The sequence below is a fragment of the Phasianus colchicus genome, chromosome 1 (genome assembly GCF_987193195.1).
Source record: "Phasianus colchicus chromosome 1, bPhaCol1.hap1.1, whole genome shotgun sequence".
Taxonomy (NCBI): domain Eukaryota; kingdom Metazoa; phylum Chordata; class Aves; order Galliformes; family Phasianidae; genus Phasianus; species Phasianus colchicus.
Genome location: NC_143436.1, coordinates 90332321 through 90349213, shown reverse-complemented (window position 1 = coordinate 90349213; position 16893 = coordinate 90332321). Strand labels below are relative to the sequence as shown.

General features: G+C 35.0%; 1 protein-coding gene and 1 long non-coding RNA gene across 5 annotated transcripts in view; one reads left to right on the top strand and one right to left on the bottom strand.

The window, feature by feature from the left end:
* Positions 1-16893, bottom strand: part of NECTIN3 (nectin cell adhesion molecule 3) — a 60483-nt gene that overhangs the window by 9076 nt on the left and 34514 nt on the right. For 2 of the 4 annotated variants that reach the window (XM_031613211.2, XM_090152078.1), the window contains exons 6-7: positions 4997-5135; positions 3784-3865 (exon numbers count right to left, since the gene is read on the bottom strand). In XM_031613211.2, coding sequence (XP_031469071.2) covers positions 3784-3865; positions 4997-5135 — 221 coding nt within the window. Of the gene's footprint in view, positions 1-3783; positions 3866-4996; positions 5136-8106; positions 10051-16893 lie in introns of those variants that run through there. The other 2 variants (XM_031613210.2, XM_031613212.2) reach the window with 1 other exon arrangement.
* LOC149919841 (uncharacterized) lies at positions 10060-13301 on the top strand. Its single transcript, XR_016471913.1, has 3 exons — positions 10060-10150; positions 10851-11058; positions 12956-13301. It is a non-coding gene; the product is annotated as an uncharacterized LOC149919841 (long non-coding RNA).

The following is a 16893-nucleotide window of genomic DNA, read 5'->3' as shown; positions in this document are numbered from 1 at the left end:
CATTTAACAATTCTTATTTATGGGAATCCATCCCATACAGAATAAATTTCCTTCATACATTCAAAGTCCATTAATAGAAGACTCAGTGCTTCATTCTACTCCCTATCAGTTTAATATTTGTCTCCTATTTTAAGATCCTACATCAGTATTAAATGACTACCTATTTACATTTCCCGTTTTCTTCTTTTCTATCTTGCTTGCCTAAACAGTTCTCTCTGTCTAAAGCAATGCTTGCTTTTCCCTCAAGGAAGACCCACCTGTATTAAGATCAGGAAAAAAAACTACAAGAATGCAAAAGAGTCAATCTATAAATGAATAAAGACTATGCTATTTAATTGAGACTACTGAGAATTATTTATTTTTTAATTTAATCCAAAAATATTGTCACCCATTCAAGGTCATTACACAATGTTACGCTTTTAATTGTGTTATGCAAGCTCACTGTCTGTTTGTCAGCTGTCCTAATTCTGTTCCTTCCCAGCTCCTTGGGCCCCTCATTGAGAACTGCCTTGGCTCTGAACCACACTGCTTAGCAGTTATAAACATCAATGTGTTATCAACATCGTTTTTTCTCCTAGAACCAAAACACAGCATCATGCCAGACTCTATGAAGAAAACAGTTTTGTGTCAGCTGAAATTAAGACACTACGCTATCCAATCAAATGTTAAAGTTCTTTACTGGCAATAGAAATATTCCTTTTCAAATCAGGGGAAAAGAGAAGCCATACCATGACATGGAGCTTTGAAGGGTCTTTGAAGTTCAGCTCTCTCTCAAGTTGCTTGGGGGGCACTGGCTTAACATCAGCCTGTGGAAGGCAACTGCTTTTGCATCACTGGCTACATACATATCTTTATTTTTATTTGTCATAATGATGCTTTCCTCTATCTTAGTAAATAGGTTTTTCCTCAACCCACAAGTTCTACTTGTTGTTGTTGTTTCCTCCCCACATCCCACTCTGGAGGGGGGAAAAAGTCAGTGAAGAACTGTGCAGTGCTGAGCCACCTGTCAGGCTATACTTAGCTACATATATTAAGTACTCTTAGATGTTTCAAGTCTCAAGCCAGACTCCTCAGATACAGAATTACCTACTGAACTGTATTTCTTTATTTCTGTTGCTACAAAAAGCCCAAATAATTTTTTGGTACTTCAAGATCTGAATATTCATGCATTATATTATAAAATATACTTCATTTGTGATTTTGTATCCTTCTTTTGGAAAGGTCTGTCAAGACAAATAACTACTGTTTCACAATGAAAAAAGAGTTCCTGCTTCAGGTATGTTTTTTAAGTTTCGGTTCCTAGCAATATATTCAAGTAAAAATAAGTCATTTTTTTCTTTGTTCCATTTAATATCCCTTCAGTTTGGACTTCTCTCTCCCCCACTCTTAGGGCCAACCATAATTCCTCAATTCTTATAGGAACCATAGGAATATATACTCTGGTATCCACAAACATCAGTATAGAAAAAATGACTTCCAATAATAATGCTTCAGTATAGATAAAACGTAATTCAAAGACCTTCTATTGACACACAAAGAGGATAACTTCAGCTAATTCAGTTACATCTGAAACACTTAACGTGACCCAAAATACTACTGTGCTTGACTTAAACATAGAGATAGTTTACAAAGCTGCATATTATATCAATTAGCTTAAACCGAAACAATGCTCAGCTACTGGAGTATGCTAAAGACACCATTTCAATTCACTATCCTTTTATATTACTTTGCACTTTTGTGTGGTCTATGATTTCTGCTCAGATTTCATGTGTTCTGTTGCTGTCATCAATGCAGCAACACTTAATCCACCATTCCTTTCAGCACTACTGGAAGCTTTCACCTGAATATATTTTATAAAGAGGCTCACCAGCACACTTCTCACATCTGTCCAGATACTGCAGATCAGACAGCACTTGGAACCAATGGCATGGCTAGCACAGACACTTTGTCAAACAAGACACAGTAGCAGGCTAACTTGTTTTTTCCCCCTCTTGACAGCTATTTAACTATTGCCTCTTAAACAAAACAATACAACCAATCACTTCTTGACTACAGGTAGTATTTTGACATACCTGTTAAATTAAGCAGAAGCACTTGCCTCAAGCATAACAGACAGTACATGATTATGAGTAGTATCATTAACAGCTAGGAAGACAGCCTTCAGTTTTTTTTCAGCTTTACACAATTTCAGAAGAGAAACAAGTATGCTAACAATGTTATGCCAACATCTCTTTTTTTTTTTTTTAAGTCAACATCTGGCTTCAAAGAAAACTGGATCTCTCCCCACTACCCCAAAACAACTTATAAACATACCCAGTTTGAGGAAAATGAGTATTTTCTTTTTATATGTAAAATGTATTTCAATAAAACATTTTGTTCTTTGAACAAAATAACAGTCAACTGCACTTTTTCTTAGTTCTGGAATACTCACTAACAGAATCCACAGCAAGCATCACCATAGAGAATTCAAAGACAGCAGACAGTTCATAAAAGGAATATAAACTAAACTCTATGAATATCCCTGTAGAGGATAAAGAACTGCATTTCTTTGTTATCACTTCACTGTTTGGCAGCACTACAGATATGCTGGTAACTCAAAATATGCTATACCTTTGATTAAATACACAAGATAATCTTTCATCATAATTCAAGTATAGGACTGTATTAACACAAGTATGATCCATCAGTATTGCATTCACTAAGAAAACATCAGAAGAGTTACATCATTGTAAGCACAAGAAGGTACTCAACCTGAAGTGCAAAAAGCATTGTTTTTGTTACCTTATGTTTTACACCATCATTAAGACCAAATGATGAAAACTCACTATATTCTTGCCAATTAAACTTTCTGGACTTTCATATCAATAAATCATACTTGTACTAGTAACAGTAGATTTCAGATTCCCACTTCACTCAAACAACACTAGCAACTGTTACTCTGCTTTTTATCTATAATGCACCATATTCTTTTTACGCATTTAGAGGAAAGCTTTTATTGGCAATTCATATTTGGAAGGTTTAGTAGCTAGCAATCACTTGTAGATCTTCAACAGAATTTCCAGTGCTATTAAGAACATCAATAGCTAAGACTTCCATGTCAGACTACAGCCACAGAACAGCCAGATGTTTTAAAAAACACAGACCAATGTCATTTGTATAGCACCACTAAAAATTCAAGTACTTGTCACAGAGTTAATGTAGAATCTTTTGTTGCTGATTTATATATTCAAGTAAAAAAGGAAGCAGATAGGTAATTGCAGATGCTTCAGTGATTTTGTGATTCTCACTGAGAATCAAAAAAGCATACTCTGAGTTAATGACAGCAAAGCTAAAATACTAAAATATTCCAACCACTCAAACTTTTTGTAGCTTACAAAAAAGGCAATTATTAACCAGCAAAAAAAAGATCATGGTGCTCAAGTCTTTTGTTAAGTCCAATATGTTTCTGCTCCTCGTACAGTAGTTTTTTTTTTTTTTTTTTTTAAAAATCAAGCTATGTATATTACCTTAATCACCACAGAATCTCAAGCATAACTTCTACTTCAATAGTAACGAAGTCTATCAAACAGTATTAGAGATACAAAAAGGATCTATCCACCAGCTCCCAAATCTTTGGAGACTACATTAACACCAAGAACATAAGATTCAGATATCACATCTGTAGAGAAACCTTTCAGTTATGAACAACCAGTCTCTGTACATTATCAACAAATTCAAGCAAATTCAAAGTAAAGTAATCCAGCAAAGTTAACACTTTGTCTCTACGTATAATCCCTTACTCACCTGAATCACAGTTTCTTTCTGTGGTAGAGAGAATGCTCTCTCCTCACGTGAAGATGGTTTGTGAGTGGGTGGAAGATCAATCCTGTATTAAAAAAAGATCAAGGTATGACAGGATGACAAGCCACATTCGTGAAGTCCTGCTGAATGGTCAGAAAAGACTTGTAACCAAAGTCTTGCACAAAATTGGTTATGAGCTTTCTCAGCAAAAGCAAAAGGTTAGTAACTTAAATGCCTAAGACTTCACATCAATATTCTTAACTCAATATTCTAACTACAAAATCTAACAGAAACAGACATCAGTTATTTCTAGTCACTTTAGAAGTTTCTCATCTACAGGGTAACACCTGACTTATCTTCCAAGATCAATTCAAGCATATTACTCTAGTCCTCAATAAGCATTAAAAGATGAGGGACATTCATTTCCCATTCAATTTCAGTGTTAACTGTGTAGAGTATATGTGAAAAAAAACACGAGAACTTATTTACAGATATTCACCACTGTCACTTTTTAATGCATGCTCCAAATCAGGTCTACACGGTTTGGCTACGTGGACTAAATCCCTACAGAATTTGTTTGCCTAGTTTTGCATGTCTATATCACCTACCTGGACACTTTCCTGTGCTACCTACTGCAGGGAATCTGCTTTAGGAGAGGGTTTGGACTAGACGATCTCCAGAGGTCCATTTCCTCACAATTCTGTGATATCAGGTGCTTAACATAAGAAACCATGTGCTGTATCAGAAACTTAACAACTAATGTGCCAGGAAGCACATTAAGTCGGTTGTTCCTGAGCATACATACCTACAGGTGCTTGCTTCATCTCACACGTACAGCAAGATAAATCTTAACAGACCTTTACTTCTACAGAGCAAAAGTTTACTTTCATATTTGATCTATGGTTATGATAAACCAATAGTCTTATATCTATGGCAGGTCAAGATGGATCTCCCTCTACCCTCTAAGCAATTAGAAAAATATAAAACAGAACTAAGATGAAGAATACGTAGATGAATATTTACTACCTTTGAAACAAATCCTTAGCTTCTTCATTAAAAAAAAAACAGTGATTTTTACATGTGATTACCCTGAAAATACAGCCCTAAAGTCATGACGACTTACAGACTCTAAAGAAGCTCAGTCATTTGAATTACCTATGGACTAAGTGTTTTCTACACATTGTGCTCAATTAAAAAAAATGCAGTACATACTTACACTTTGTCAAGATAGGATGGCCTTTTCTTCCTTGGGGTCAGCAGCACTGTCACAAAGATGGTAATGATAAAAAGAGCAAGGACTGCTCCAATCACAGCCCCTGCTACAGCAACAGAAGATGTCTGCTTAAATGGCATATCTGCAATGTGATAGCATAGATTACACTTTTATGAAGTTCACATACTTTCAATGCTCAAACAAGCTATTTCAGTGTTGCCCTGAGGAAGGTCTCTCCTCTCCATCACCAAACAGAAAGCCTCTTCCTGTACTAGCACTCTCGTGAACCTTGCTCCAGCCACCCATTTCAAAAATTGGTGAAATTAAGCAATCTCTTAAGTCACAAATATCAATTCAAGCATTTCATTGACTACTTTTAAAAAATACTATGTGCTCCAATTTTAAATTTCAAGACAAAATGAAGATGAACACACACTATTTATATGAACGAGGTATTAACTAAAAAAAACTGGAAAAAACATAACATTACCAGTGATCTCTTCAAATTAAGTCTACAGAAAGGAAAAAGTGAAACATACAATCAAGAAAATAAATACTATGAAGAACAATGCAAACTCACTTATGCTTGGCTCACACTTAAAGCAACTGCTAGGGCTACCTATGTTTCTCTACTACCTAAAGCTAAGAGAAACAGCCATTTGTACCAGTAAACTTAATAAGGGGGGCTATGTGAAGAACAGCAACATTTTTTCCTTTAAAAAATAGCATTTTTCATTTAACCACAGCAGTGCTACATCTTATGGTTAACAATCACATTGAATTAGCACACGTCAGCCATTAAACATCACTTGTTTCACTACGCCAGGAATTCAATAAGTTGTAAAAGATTTCTAAAAGTGTGAAACCTGCTAGCAAGCTCTGCTTCAACATTAGATTCAACATTCCCAACTTCCAGTAACTTATCGAACAGTTGTGCAACAGGAATAATTCATATATCAAATAATACACTGGCTTCATTAAAACCACTAGTTGTAAATTACTAGTGGCACACAGCAACAACTATTCAGATCTGTATTGATACAGAATCAGAAAGACAGCAGCAAAGGCGTTTCAAGTTAACACAGCTCTATAGTTATATTTCTAATGCAACACACCCCATTTATTTCCCTTCTGAAATGCTCATATCCTTTCTCTGAACACTAAACAATCCTCCTCAATTTAGCTTCCTAGCTGAGGGAACTCTAGGAGCCTTTTCAGCTGCATAAACATCCAAGAACAAAACAACTATATAAGCTTTCTTTTTAATCAATTACTCTGCAGCAGTTCAAATGTCATTTTACACTGGACTAAAGCACGCCTTTACTCATCCCTGAGTTCAAAAGAAAAAAGCATATGAAAGCCCTGGCAACAATAACCCCCTGGAACCACTTACATTTTTAAGCAACAGGAAAAGACTGTATTAAAAAGAACTAAGATGATGGTGTTTGTTGTTGTGTGTTTTTTTTTTTTAAATTTGTGAATTTATGACTTTATCCCTTAATTTTAACAAACACATTACAGAAAAAAATCAGTGTAACTGTTTTTACCATACACGCCTTATTTGCCAGTCACATACTTGTGTATATACAAGAATCATATATATACATATATATACGAGAACCTTAATTCCCCTCCTCACATAAAAAAAATGGGCACATCAGACAGCAGAAAGCTGAACTACTGCATTTTAAATGGCTTAAATTTAGATTACACTCAGTGCCATCTTATTTAAGGAAGTGTTGTCAGAAGTTAATATATAGGACTAGGTTCAGTAAAAGTTTAGACACAGAATTCTGTTTCTGATGTGAGTAAAGTAGCCACCCATTTGCTTCCATCCAGGAAACACCGCAATATCCAAATAAGTGTCGAGTACACAAAAAGCAAAGTGCAATTATTGCAGTGCTCACTTAGTTTACTTTTCTGAACTGCTCTGGCCAGATAACAGACTTTCAGTGTAACAAGATGAACAATAACAAACCCAGACTACTTTGCCAAGATAACAAGTCAGAGAGCACTAAAGATGTATAGCACCAGCTACATCATTCTTTGATCACCAGTAGGTGCAAGTAGATGGGAATGAAGTTACAACACATAGTTAAAGAACAACTACAGCAGCTGAGTAAAGAGGATGCTTTTTCTTGCTGTGGTTCTTTTTTGAATTCTATCCTACACAGTGCATTGACAGTGCTTCAAGTGCAATTGTATGGAAAGCAACTCTTATTCCTAAGGTTCTTTAATTTCTAAAGCAACTCATTTTCAAAGGTTAGGGTCTCCAAGAGGAAATGCTAAAAAGCTGTTTTAACAGTCTAATTAGTATAGCTCCTAATGCCTGTGGTTTTATGCTTTTAAGTATGTCTGTCAAACTTTTTAAACACTACCTATATTCGAGAATGTAATAAAGAGTTTATTCACACAACAGCCATTTATACTTACAATCATTTTTCTTTTTTTTTCTTTAAACAGCAGACATAATATACAAAAACAATGCAACACTTGTATGTCCTATACCTATTATCAGCTTCAATACCAAAACACTTCAACTTCTTAACCAATGGGAATTAAATATATCTTTTTTCTTTAAAAAGCAAAAACACCCACAAAAAACTCCACAGAGAAAAAGATAACCCATGTGGAGAAAATGTTTATGTTGTATGGTTTTAAAGTAACACCATCTTTTAAAGATGACATATCAAGTACTGTTATTTGGAGAGGTATGGTCTGTTTATTCCAGAAATAATTTGCATCAGAACCCTCAGCTAGAAACAAACTCTGAGTTTGCTCTCTAGCTACTGATACACAATATAATTTTCTAACCTTCTTGAGACTTTGGTTTACGTATCAGTATTCCATTAATCCAGACGTGAACTTGAGTTGTTTAGGGAAGGTTTTCCATTTGAATTTCAAATAAAACTGTTTTAATCTTTTTTTTTGAAGACATGCAGTCATATGCAATCACAGTGTATTGTCTACAACACTCAAATCAGCTATTTTTATAAAGCTCTAAATGCTTTAAACTAGCAAAGATCATGAGGATAGAAAGTAATTCCAGCAAAAAACTCCACTCATGAAGTAGCTGCAAGCATGTGACCCATTTCATTTCAAATTTAAGTGTGTTTTTGTTTTTTTTTTTCATGCTTCAAATCCTGATAGACTTCTCAGCTTCATTTTTTTTCCATGCTAGACATTTTAAAAGCATTTCCATGCTATTCCTTGTCATTCTGAATCCATTTTTCTACAATTCAAGCACACTGTTAAAACACTAAGTTGTCTGCTGCGAAAACAAATCCACTGCAGTACAGAGACTGCACATTTTTATCTCAATTGCTGTGTCTTACTAGATTCTGTAGTTGCATCATTGCATTGCATGTTTTCACTACATGAAGCAGCTGCGCAAGTGTACACTTCCCTAATAATAATCTGAAGTTCTAGTTACTCTGAAAGGAAACATTCTAACTTACACAGAAGCAGAGTAAAACCATTGTTTTAGCTTCTGGTCATATAAACTCCAGCAAACATTTTGACACCTCTTGCACACTGTGTTTATTGGCATCCCAGAAAATATTCAAGTTCGCTTTCACCTCCAGCTTAGAAATCCATTGGACCTTTCTTACTAGCTGTGTCCAGTTTAAATTTGGATTCCCATTTCAGAAAGGGTTCACTGTACTTGCAAAAGGAGACTGATGTTCAACAAAGGATTCTGACATCCTGACAAGTACAGGCTTAACAAAATACCATACTGTATGTATATATACACATAAGCTTAAGATTTATAAATCAATGACTATACAAAAATAATTTTCTTATTCAAACAAGCCTTTTACTAGTTTACAGTTACTCCTCAAAACCTTGTTCATAACTTACTTTCAGTGCAATGACTTCTTTTAAGTACATCGTTACAAGAAGGCTCATTAAAATGCTAAGAGGTATTCATTTTTGTGCAGAAAAAAATGAAAAATAAAGCTTTGATTCCACTGTAACTCATTGTAACTGGTAAATTTGTTATATAGAAGCATTAAGATTACCACAAATGGCAGCTAGATTTGGAGTTATTCACTTACTACATCTGCAGAATAAATGCCCCACGAAATTTTATTCAATCGCTCTTATGTAAACTTTTTTTTTTTTTAATCAGAGACCCAAGACAGCCACTTCATATCCATTAACAAGTTTGACTGGTAACTTTAATTTAGCTTTTTCTTTTTTTAACCTCTGACATAAACCAGTATTATAAGCATTCCGCTTTCAAATTCAAATCTTAGACAGTAGTACAACATAGGGGAAAAAAGCAGCTCAAATACATTTCTCCCAAATTCAATATTTGCAGTTGTCAAGTCACAATATAAAAACCTTCCAAAAAAATCAGTTTCAAAAAGTTTATTCCTCCCCATATGTAAGTATAAACAATCTGAAAGTGATCAGCCAATGAAACGAACTGTAAATACAAGTTTTTTTTTTCAGTGGCTACTACACATACCACTCCCTCCGGGATATTACCGAGCCATCTATGTGAGAAACAAAGTCTTCTTCATTGTCATCGTAACAAACACCACCCATATACTTCATGCCCAGTGTTCCACTTTCATAGTAATCCATTGGTCTTTCATAACGTTCCTGGTACCTGTTAATATTGTCTATATTGTTCCACTCTGGTTTTTCAGGGTCTTCTAAATAATCTTTAGATATTAAGCTGTTCATTGGATGCTTTATTTCTTTTTTTATACTGTCAGGGTAAGAATCCACATCATCTGACTGAAGAACATCTATTTGAGACTCTTTTTGCATATCTGATGGCGGAATGTAGTTCTTAGCAAAGTAGTCACCACGGAACGTCCGTCTTCTCCTATAGCAGATAATTCCAACCAGAACACTGACCAGTATGAGGAAGAGGGCCCCACCCACAGCACTACCGATGACAGTACCCCAAGTGTCTTCCTGCATTGCTGGCAAAGTTGATGATGGGAAATCTATTATTCTAGGTTCTGTTGCTAAACCTGTGATGCCATCAGTCGAAGGATGCCAGGGAACCGTGGGCAGTCGAGTGGTAGTAGTAGGAGGATCTAATGAAAAGAGCAAAGAAGTAGACAAGACACAGAAAAGGCACAGAATGTCAATGCAAGCTAAATCAGTTAAGGGTTTATAAGAAAGCAAAGTTGATGGGTATGTTCTACAAGAATAGTTTTTCATTCTCAAGTTCATGTTACTATGAAGTCTTATACTTCCTACAGGCTTTGAACCACTTCAGTATATTTTGGTTTGATCTGTGCTGCAGGATAGGAAGCTTCCTTCAAGTGTGCCAAGAAAAATCATATTTAAGTAGCTGTCTTGCACTCAAAGCAAGCTGCTTTTCCACTCAGATATTCATGGTTCAGAATTAACCTCCCTTGTGGAAGAATGCTGTCTACTATATAAATCCCATCTCCTACCTTTCCAGACAGCAATTACAAATATTCAATCAAGTTGTTTATGCCATAGAATAAATTACTCCACAAACTCCCCCATCAGATATTGTTCAAGGTACTAAGCATTGTAAGAATGAAAAACTATGAGTTGTGTACTCAGTCAGCAGCACATGAACTACTGATTTCAAGCTATTCTCTCCAAAATTATCTGTTGCATTAATATCTTACTCAGCTTCACCTTAGGGTTAGCAAAGGAAGCATAATTTAAATTCGCATGTATTAAACTCCATAACACTACGTTGAATAAGGAGCTTTCAGGATTTCAAGATAAAAACTAGGAGATTTGTAGTAAAAAATGTTCTCTCCCATACCTCCTAGAAACCAATTTGACTCCTCAAAACAATTCTATATTCATTCCACAAAAAAAACACCCAACAACTATCAATTTTTTTTGTCAGACTATGCAAGAAACAAGAGATTGCCAGAAACTGAGTGCTTCAAGAACTAAGTTTTTCCTTTGCTCTTTAAGTTTTCTGGGGGAGATGTATGCAGCTGTACTGAAGACAAGGCTTCAAGTCTTGGATTGTTGACACAAAGATGCTTCCTGAAATTATTCCAGCCAACTTCAAGGTGACATGCAATACCAGTTTCTACTTCAGCAGTGAGGTAATAAAAATAAAACTTTCTGCCTCACCCAATGTAAGGTAATTTTTAAAAAGTAAAGCAATTAATTCTAACCATATTATTATAGCTTAAGTATTTTAGAGAGAATATTACACTGACAGTCAGGTAGCCATGTTATTTAAATGCCCATAAGCAAGATTCATTGAACTACTAAATATTACAGAGGAACCCTAAATTTACCACTGCAAAAAGTAAGACTGCTAGAACTGGAGATTTGTTAAGCGCCCAGTTATCTGATGAGACATAAGCTTAAGAATGCATGATTTGTAATTTTACTATTCAGAGATTGTGACAATTCTCTCACATTAGTCAGAATTGCTATATTAGTCATCATCATTGCATACTGTGTTTCAGACTGCATCCCATTTCAATTCAACATTTTAAGCTTGACATGTTACATTTTATATAGATTTTCAAAGCAGATAATTATATTACCTGATTATGTGTAAGTGGTGATTTGTTAGGGAGGCATACGTAAATGAAATTAATTTGACAGAAGACAGGAAATTGAACAAGGAAGATGTGCTACCAAAATGAACAAGAGGAGTTCAGGTTGTGATTTTAGTAAAAATGGATTTAAAGTGAGTTTCATAATTTAACAAAGAAGTAGAGATAAGTAATCCAAATTTACCAAGGTTCCCATGTCCTACAATTCCACAGATCAAGTTAAATTCAAGCCTCTCTTTCTTGAAAAATGTACTTCAGATACAAGATGTTAGCTTAGCTTACAATTTCAGACAATACCAGCAATATTTACTTCCAGGATGTATGTACATAGAAACATACACTAACTTAATTCTTTACCCATTTCCCTCTGATAATGAGGTTTTAAGTCTTATCCTGCACATTCACAAGTACATGCATCCTGGAAAGTTTAATTACCACATGTAATTGCTACTGCTGTTTCATACTGTTATTAATAAAGATTTTCGTACATCTGTTAGATCTTATTCACAAGTTATCAAGTTGTTAAACTGCATTATCTACAAAACCTAGTTAGCATCTTGATCTCCATATCACTACAGTTGTAGTAGCAATTCAGCATTTGTTTATATGCATTCCTGGAGTGTATAGTCATTGCAACCTTTATTGTCCATCTGTGTCAGTATCTTCTACCATAAGATTAATTACAATCATGAACATGCAGATTTACCTTCTTATTTTACACAGAGCTTTCAGAAAAAATACAAATAATTTTTCCATACTTCCCACTGTAAGCGTATTTCACAAATACAAAACATTCAAAACAAGAATACTGAAGTTCCTTACCTCCACTCCATAAAAAACTCTTTGTATTACATATCTTAGAAAGCATGCTTCAGACAATTCCCCTCAGTGTATTTGACCACCACAACCTAGAAAAACTAGATGCTTACATGCCAACTAGTTGTCTTCACTACGGTAATACTTCACCTCATCAGCAACTTGTTGCTTTGAATTCTTTATGCTTTCCACAACACACTGTTTAAACTCCACATTAATTAATTATATGGTAAGTCAACAGAAGCTAAGTCCTAAAAACATGTAAATAAAGAGATAGGCCACCCTTAGAATCAGACAGATAATTACCTTCAAAAAATTAAGTTCTGTTTTAGTACCACCCAGTATATCACTGTAAAAACCAACTGCAGAGCACAATATTTTTCAACTCTAAGTGAATTTGTATTTAGCACAAGGGTTGCTCTGAAATTAATGACTCCTATATTATTAGATCAGTCCACAGTAGAGGAGGATGATGGTGGTAGAGCAGTAAAGGTTGAACCTTCCCATCAACATTCTGCTGCTTTGCAGCAGATGGCAGCAGAGAGGCTGTCTGACAAAATGGCATCTGATGAAATGTATACGAAGCAAAGGGGTATAATTGAATTCTTCCATGCAGAAAAATGGCTCCCTCTGACACTGATGCTTGTTGAATGTTTATGAAGATCAAACAGTGGATGAGAGTACGGCAAGGCAGATGGTGGGTGGTACTTTCAGCAGTGGCAACAGTAACATGAAAGACAAGCCATGCTCTGGATGGCCACACACAGCTGTCACCATGAAATGAAGAACATCTCGATCAGATCATCTGTGCAAATCAGCTAATGGTGGTGACTACACTGAAAAATGTTTTGCAGCTGAGAACTGCTCTGTAAGTGTTATTGCGTTCTCTGTATTCACTGTAGCCTCCAAGAAAATAAATAGGGAGCCAATACTTTTGGATTGTGTTAGATAACTGAGCATTATAGAAGTAGTTCTAACTGCTAAAAAGTTTATTTTTCAACTCCCCTACTACAGCCAGGGAAGTAGCCTTTCTATAAAAGAAGGCACTCTGAACATCTGAAACTGTCTTTTCTTCAGATCATTGGTGTATACCCAAACATTCCCTCTCTAAAAATCAGGTAGTAGGTAATGACCATAACCCTCTCCCCAGAGTTTTTCAAAATCCAGTATAGAACCTGTGTATAAAATAAACATTTCTCTTTGGATTTTCCAATCTTTGCAATTTTAGGATTCTACCTGAAGTCTGTTCCTCTTTTCTACTTCAGCAGCATGATAGATTGGAAGATTTGAGATTGGTCAGAAGCAACTGACAATTTTAGATCAGAGTCAATAACTTATTTTCAAAGTTCAGCATACTTCAACAACATAACCTCAGGCTTGCAAGATGTATTCAGAAAGGAAGTTTAAAGATAACATTTAAGTTTGCATTTAGCATATCTTGAAACCTTTTTCTATATCACAGAAAAAAGCTTGCTAATCTCTTACATTTTTTAGTTTGTGTTTTTATAGTTTAATAGAATAAAAAAAGTCTGTTCACAGGGCTTCCCTCTAAAGATGTATATAGAAAGAACATAAGAAGCTAAAATAATGAGCAAAATCTGTTTCCTCAGTCCTTAGAAAAGCCACCCTTACAATAAAGTGGCTCTGTATTTACAAACCTCATCTTCCTAGAACTGCTAGGTAAATCCAGGCTTTACTTTTAACAAAAACTGTCTCCTTCAAAGGAAATTTGAAGGAGGTGACGAAAGAAGCAAGTATGAGCTCATCTGAACAAAAATCTCACCAGTCACTTCTCAAATGCAAAGGAATTAGGCCACAACAATGTAAGCAAGGGAACAAATTGCCAGGAAAATAAGAATCCTGTTTTACACAAAGTACTGGAAGTCAATATGTTCTACCAGATTAGGTGGTTGACACATTAAGCTGTAAACTAGTTTTGGAAGTCTTGTTGTTGTAGTGCTGGATCAGGAATTTTAACAATACTTGATCACCTCCAAATCCCATAAGCAGCATGACTTACTTTCCTTTGCTGAACAACTATACAGAGGATCTTCACATCACTGAACAAAACATTGGGAAGTTAAGATATCTGTACCAGTAAATAAACCCCCCCCCCCGGCTTCAAATACCATGTTAATATTGCTCAATTCATCAAGACAGATTATTTACTGTAGCTACAATCTAGTATAATTTACTAGATCTACAATTTAATCCTTGTCAGCTACTCTTATAGTCTCCTGACTTCAAAGGTATTAAGCTAAAGGTCAAAGTAAAACAATGCCTATAAACAATTTTAAAAGACTAATGCATATTAAGGCAAAAAATATTTTTGCTCAGGTTACACTCCAAATCTATGACACATTTCAAATCAATAGCTATCTACTTCCTAAAGCTTTATAATTACCAGTATCATGACTTCTCAGAAACATTAACTCCACAAATCACCGTTGACAGGTTCATTATTGAAATTTGAAAGATAATATGATAACATAGCTTTGTCCACTAGCTTCCGAGCTTCAATTAACATTCTTGCCAGATTTTATACAGTGGAAAATGATTAAGATAGAGAAATAAACAATTAAACGATGTCTCTACATGCTTGCATGGTGAGAGAAGGACATCCACAGGTGTCACTCATGACTAGATAGTACCTATCAGTTAAGTATAGAATTAAGAGTAAAAAGGGAGTAAACAGCTTGCTTTAAGTTTTACTATTTCAGTCTCATTTTATGCTCATCAGATTGTCCCCTCCACAAAGAAGCCAGAATGGTTATTATATAATGGATATTTCATACAATCTACTCACCCTACATAATTTCAAGCACATTTCAGTTGTTTAATAATCCAGTTAACACAAAAGCTACTCTTATAGTCACAGTTAAATGAGATGGATATTAATTTCTGAAAGCAATACAATTTTTGGACTTGATGAACGCCTCACTGCTTCTTTAATCAACTCTTCCTTAACTTGATACACATTACTTTTAATTATTTTGTTGTTCTAAGTAGTTCTAAGAAGAGATTACAAATATGCTAGATACTTAATGTTAGTTAATGCATATGACTTATCTGAACACTATTTGCACTGGTGTAGCACCAGATTTTCATTTGCCTGAAAAGTCACCCATATTTTCTTGGATGTTCATGATGCTGTCTGTCCCAAGATTATAAAGATTATGCTTTTAAGAAGCGAGATTTAATTCACCTCAACTAAAATGTTTCTTATTACTGGTTCACATAACTTGTAGAACCATAGTCTTGAATGATCTAAAGAATAGGAAGTTTCAAAATGGAACCTTACAAAGAAAATTTAAAGATTTGCACTGTAGTTGTTGCAAAAAACAAGAGGTACTAAGTAAAACTGAGAAAGAGGCACAAAAACATTCATGCAGCTTAACTATCTTTGCTGTAAACTAGTTCTAGTTGTTGTGTTTATCATGGGCTAGAAGAAACCTTAAAGTATAGCTCAACTGGCATGCATTTCTACTTTACTTTTTGAAAAACTTAGTCTGAGAATTCATACTTGCCCTTCTAGTATGTTAGTAAACACTATCATTCAAATTATATTCGCAGTCTTATATTTTTGTGTGTTCTAGTCATGGGGAAAAAAGTTCTACTAACAGCATACAGCATTCACAGAATTGACAACTCCAACAGTTACAAAGTTGGGTCAAGTTCTCCCCTCTTTAACATTAGTACAGCACTCATGACAGAGCATTGGAATGCTACATTCCAGAAGCATATTTCATCAAATCAAATGACATCCTGCTAATTTTCATGATTTAATTCTTACAACAGAACAATATCTTCAGACTGCTACACAGCCATGAATCAAGTTTCATGTAATATTTAATGTTCTGTTTTTAAGTAATTCCATTGTCTGCAAGTACTTAGACATTTCCAGTTAACTAGCTCATTAAATAGTTATTTAGAACAGCTCTCCACAAAGGCCCTCCATGGAGCAAAGACTGACATGCAGCATGATTACATCAGTATGATTAACTGAATCACTGTCCCTTCTAAAAATGCTGCTATCTACTCAAAATGAATTTTTGAGACATGGCTTTAGGCATCCTCCATCTTCAGTTTTTATCTGAAGCTTTCACTCTCATCTCAACCTTTTGAGCATTGGTGTTTAGTTTTATGTTCTTAGGAAATCATTTGTGTTTCCTTTCATGTAGCTTGTAACCTGTCAGAATACATTTTAATGCTCCTTCACATTATGAAATAACTACTGTTGGGAACTTACTGAAAAGCAACAACACACAAGAAGTGAAATACTAGTTTTTCCTGTCTTGTTTCCTTAAGTGATAACTACCCAGATCAATAAGTGCTAATATATTAATTTAAACAATCCATTGTTGAGTTTGGGAGAGCTTTTTCACACTTGCACAATGCTGTTCAAGTATACCTTGTTAAGTCATGGTGTTCTCTCAGAGAAGGTGTCACAGTATTTTGTTATAAAGATACAAGTATTTTTCCCCAACAGAAAAAGTGCTAAAAAGAAGAACCAGTTTCCTATATTATGCCATGCAGATGAGCAAATAGGAGCAT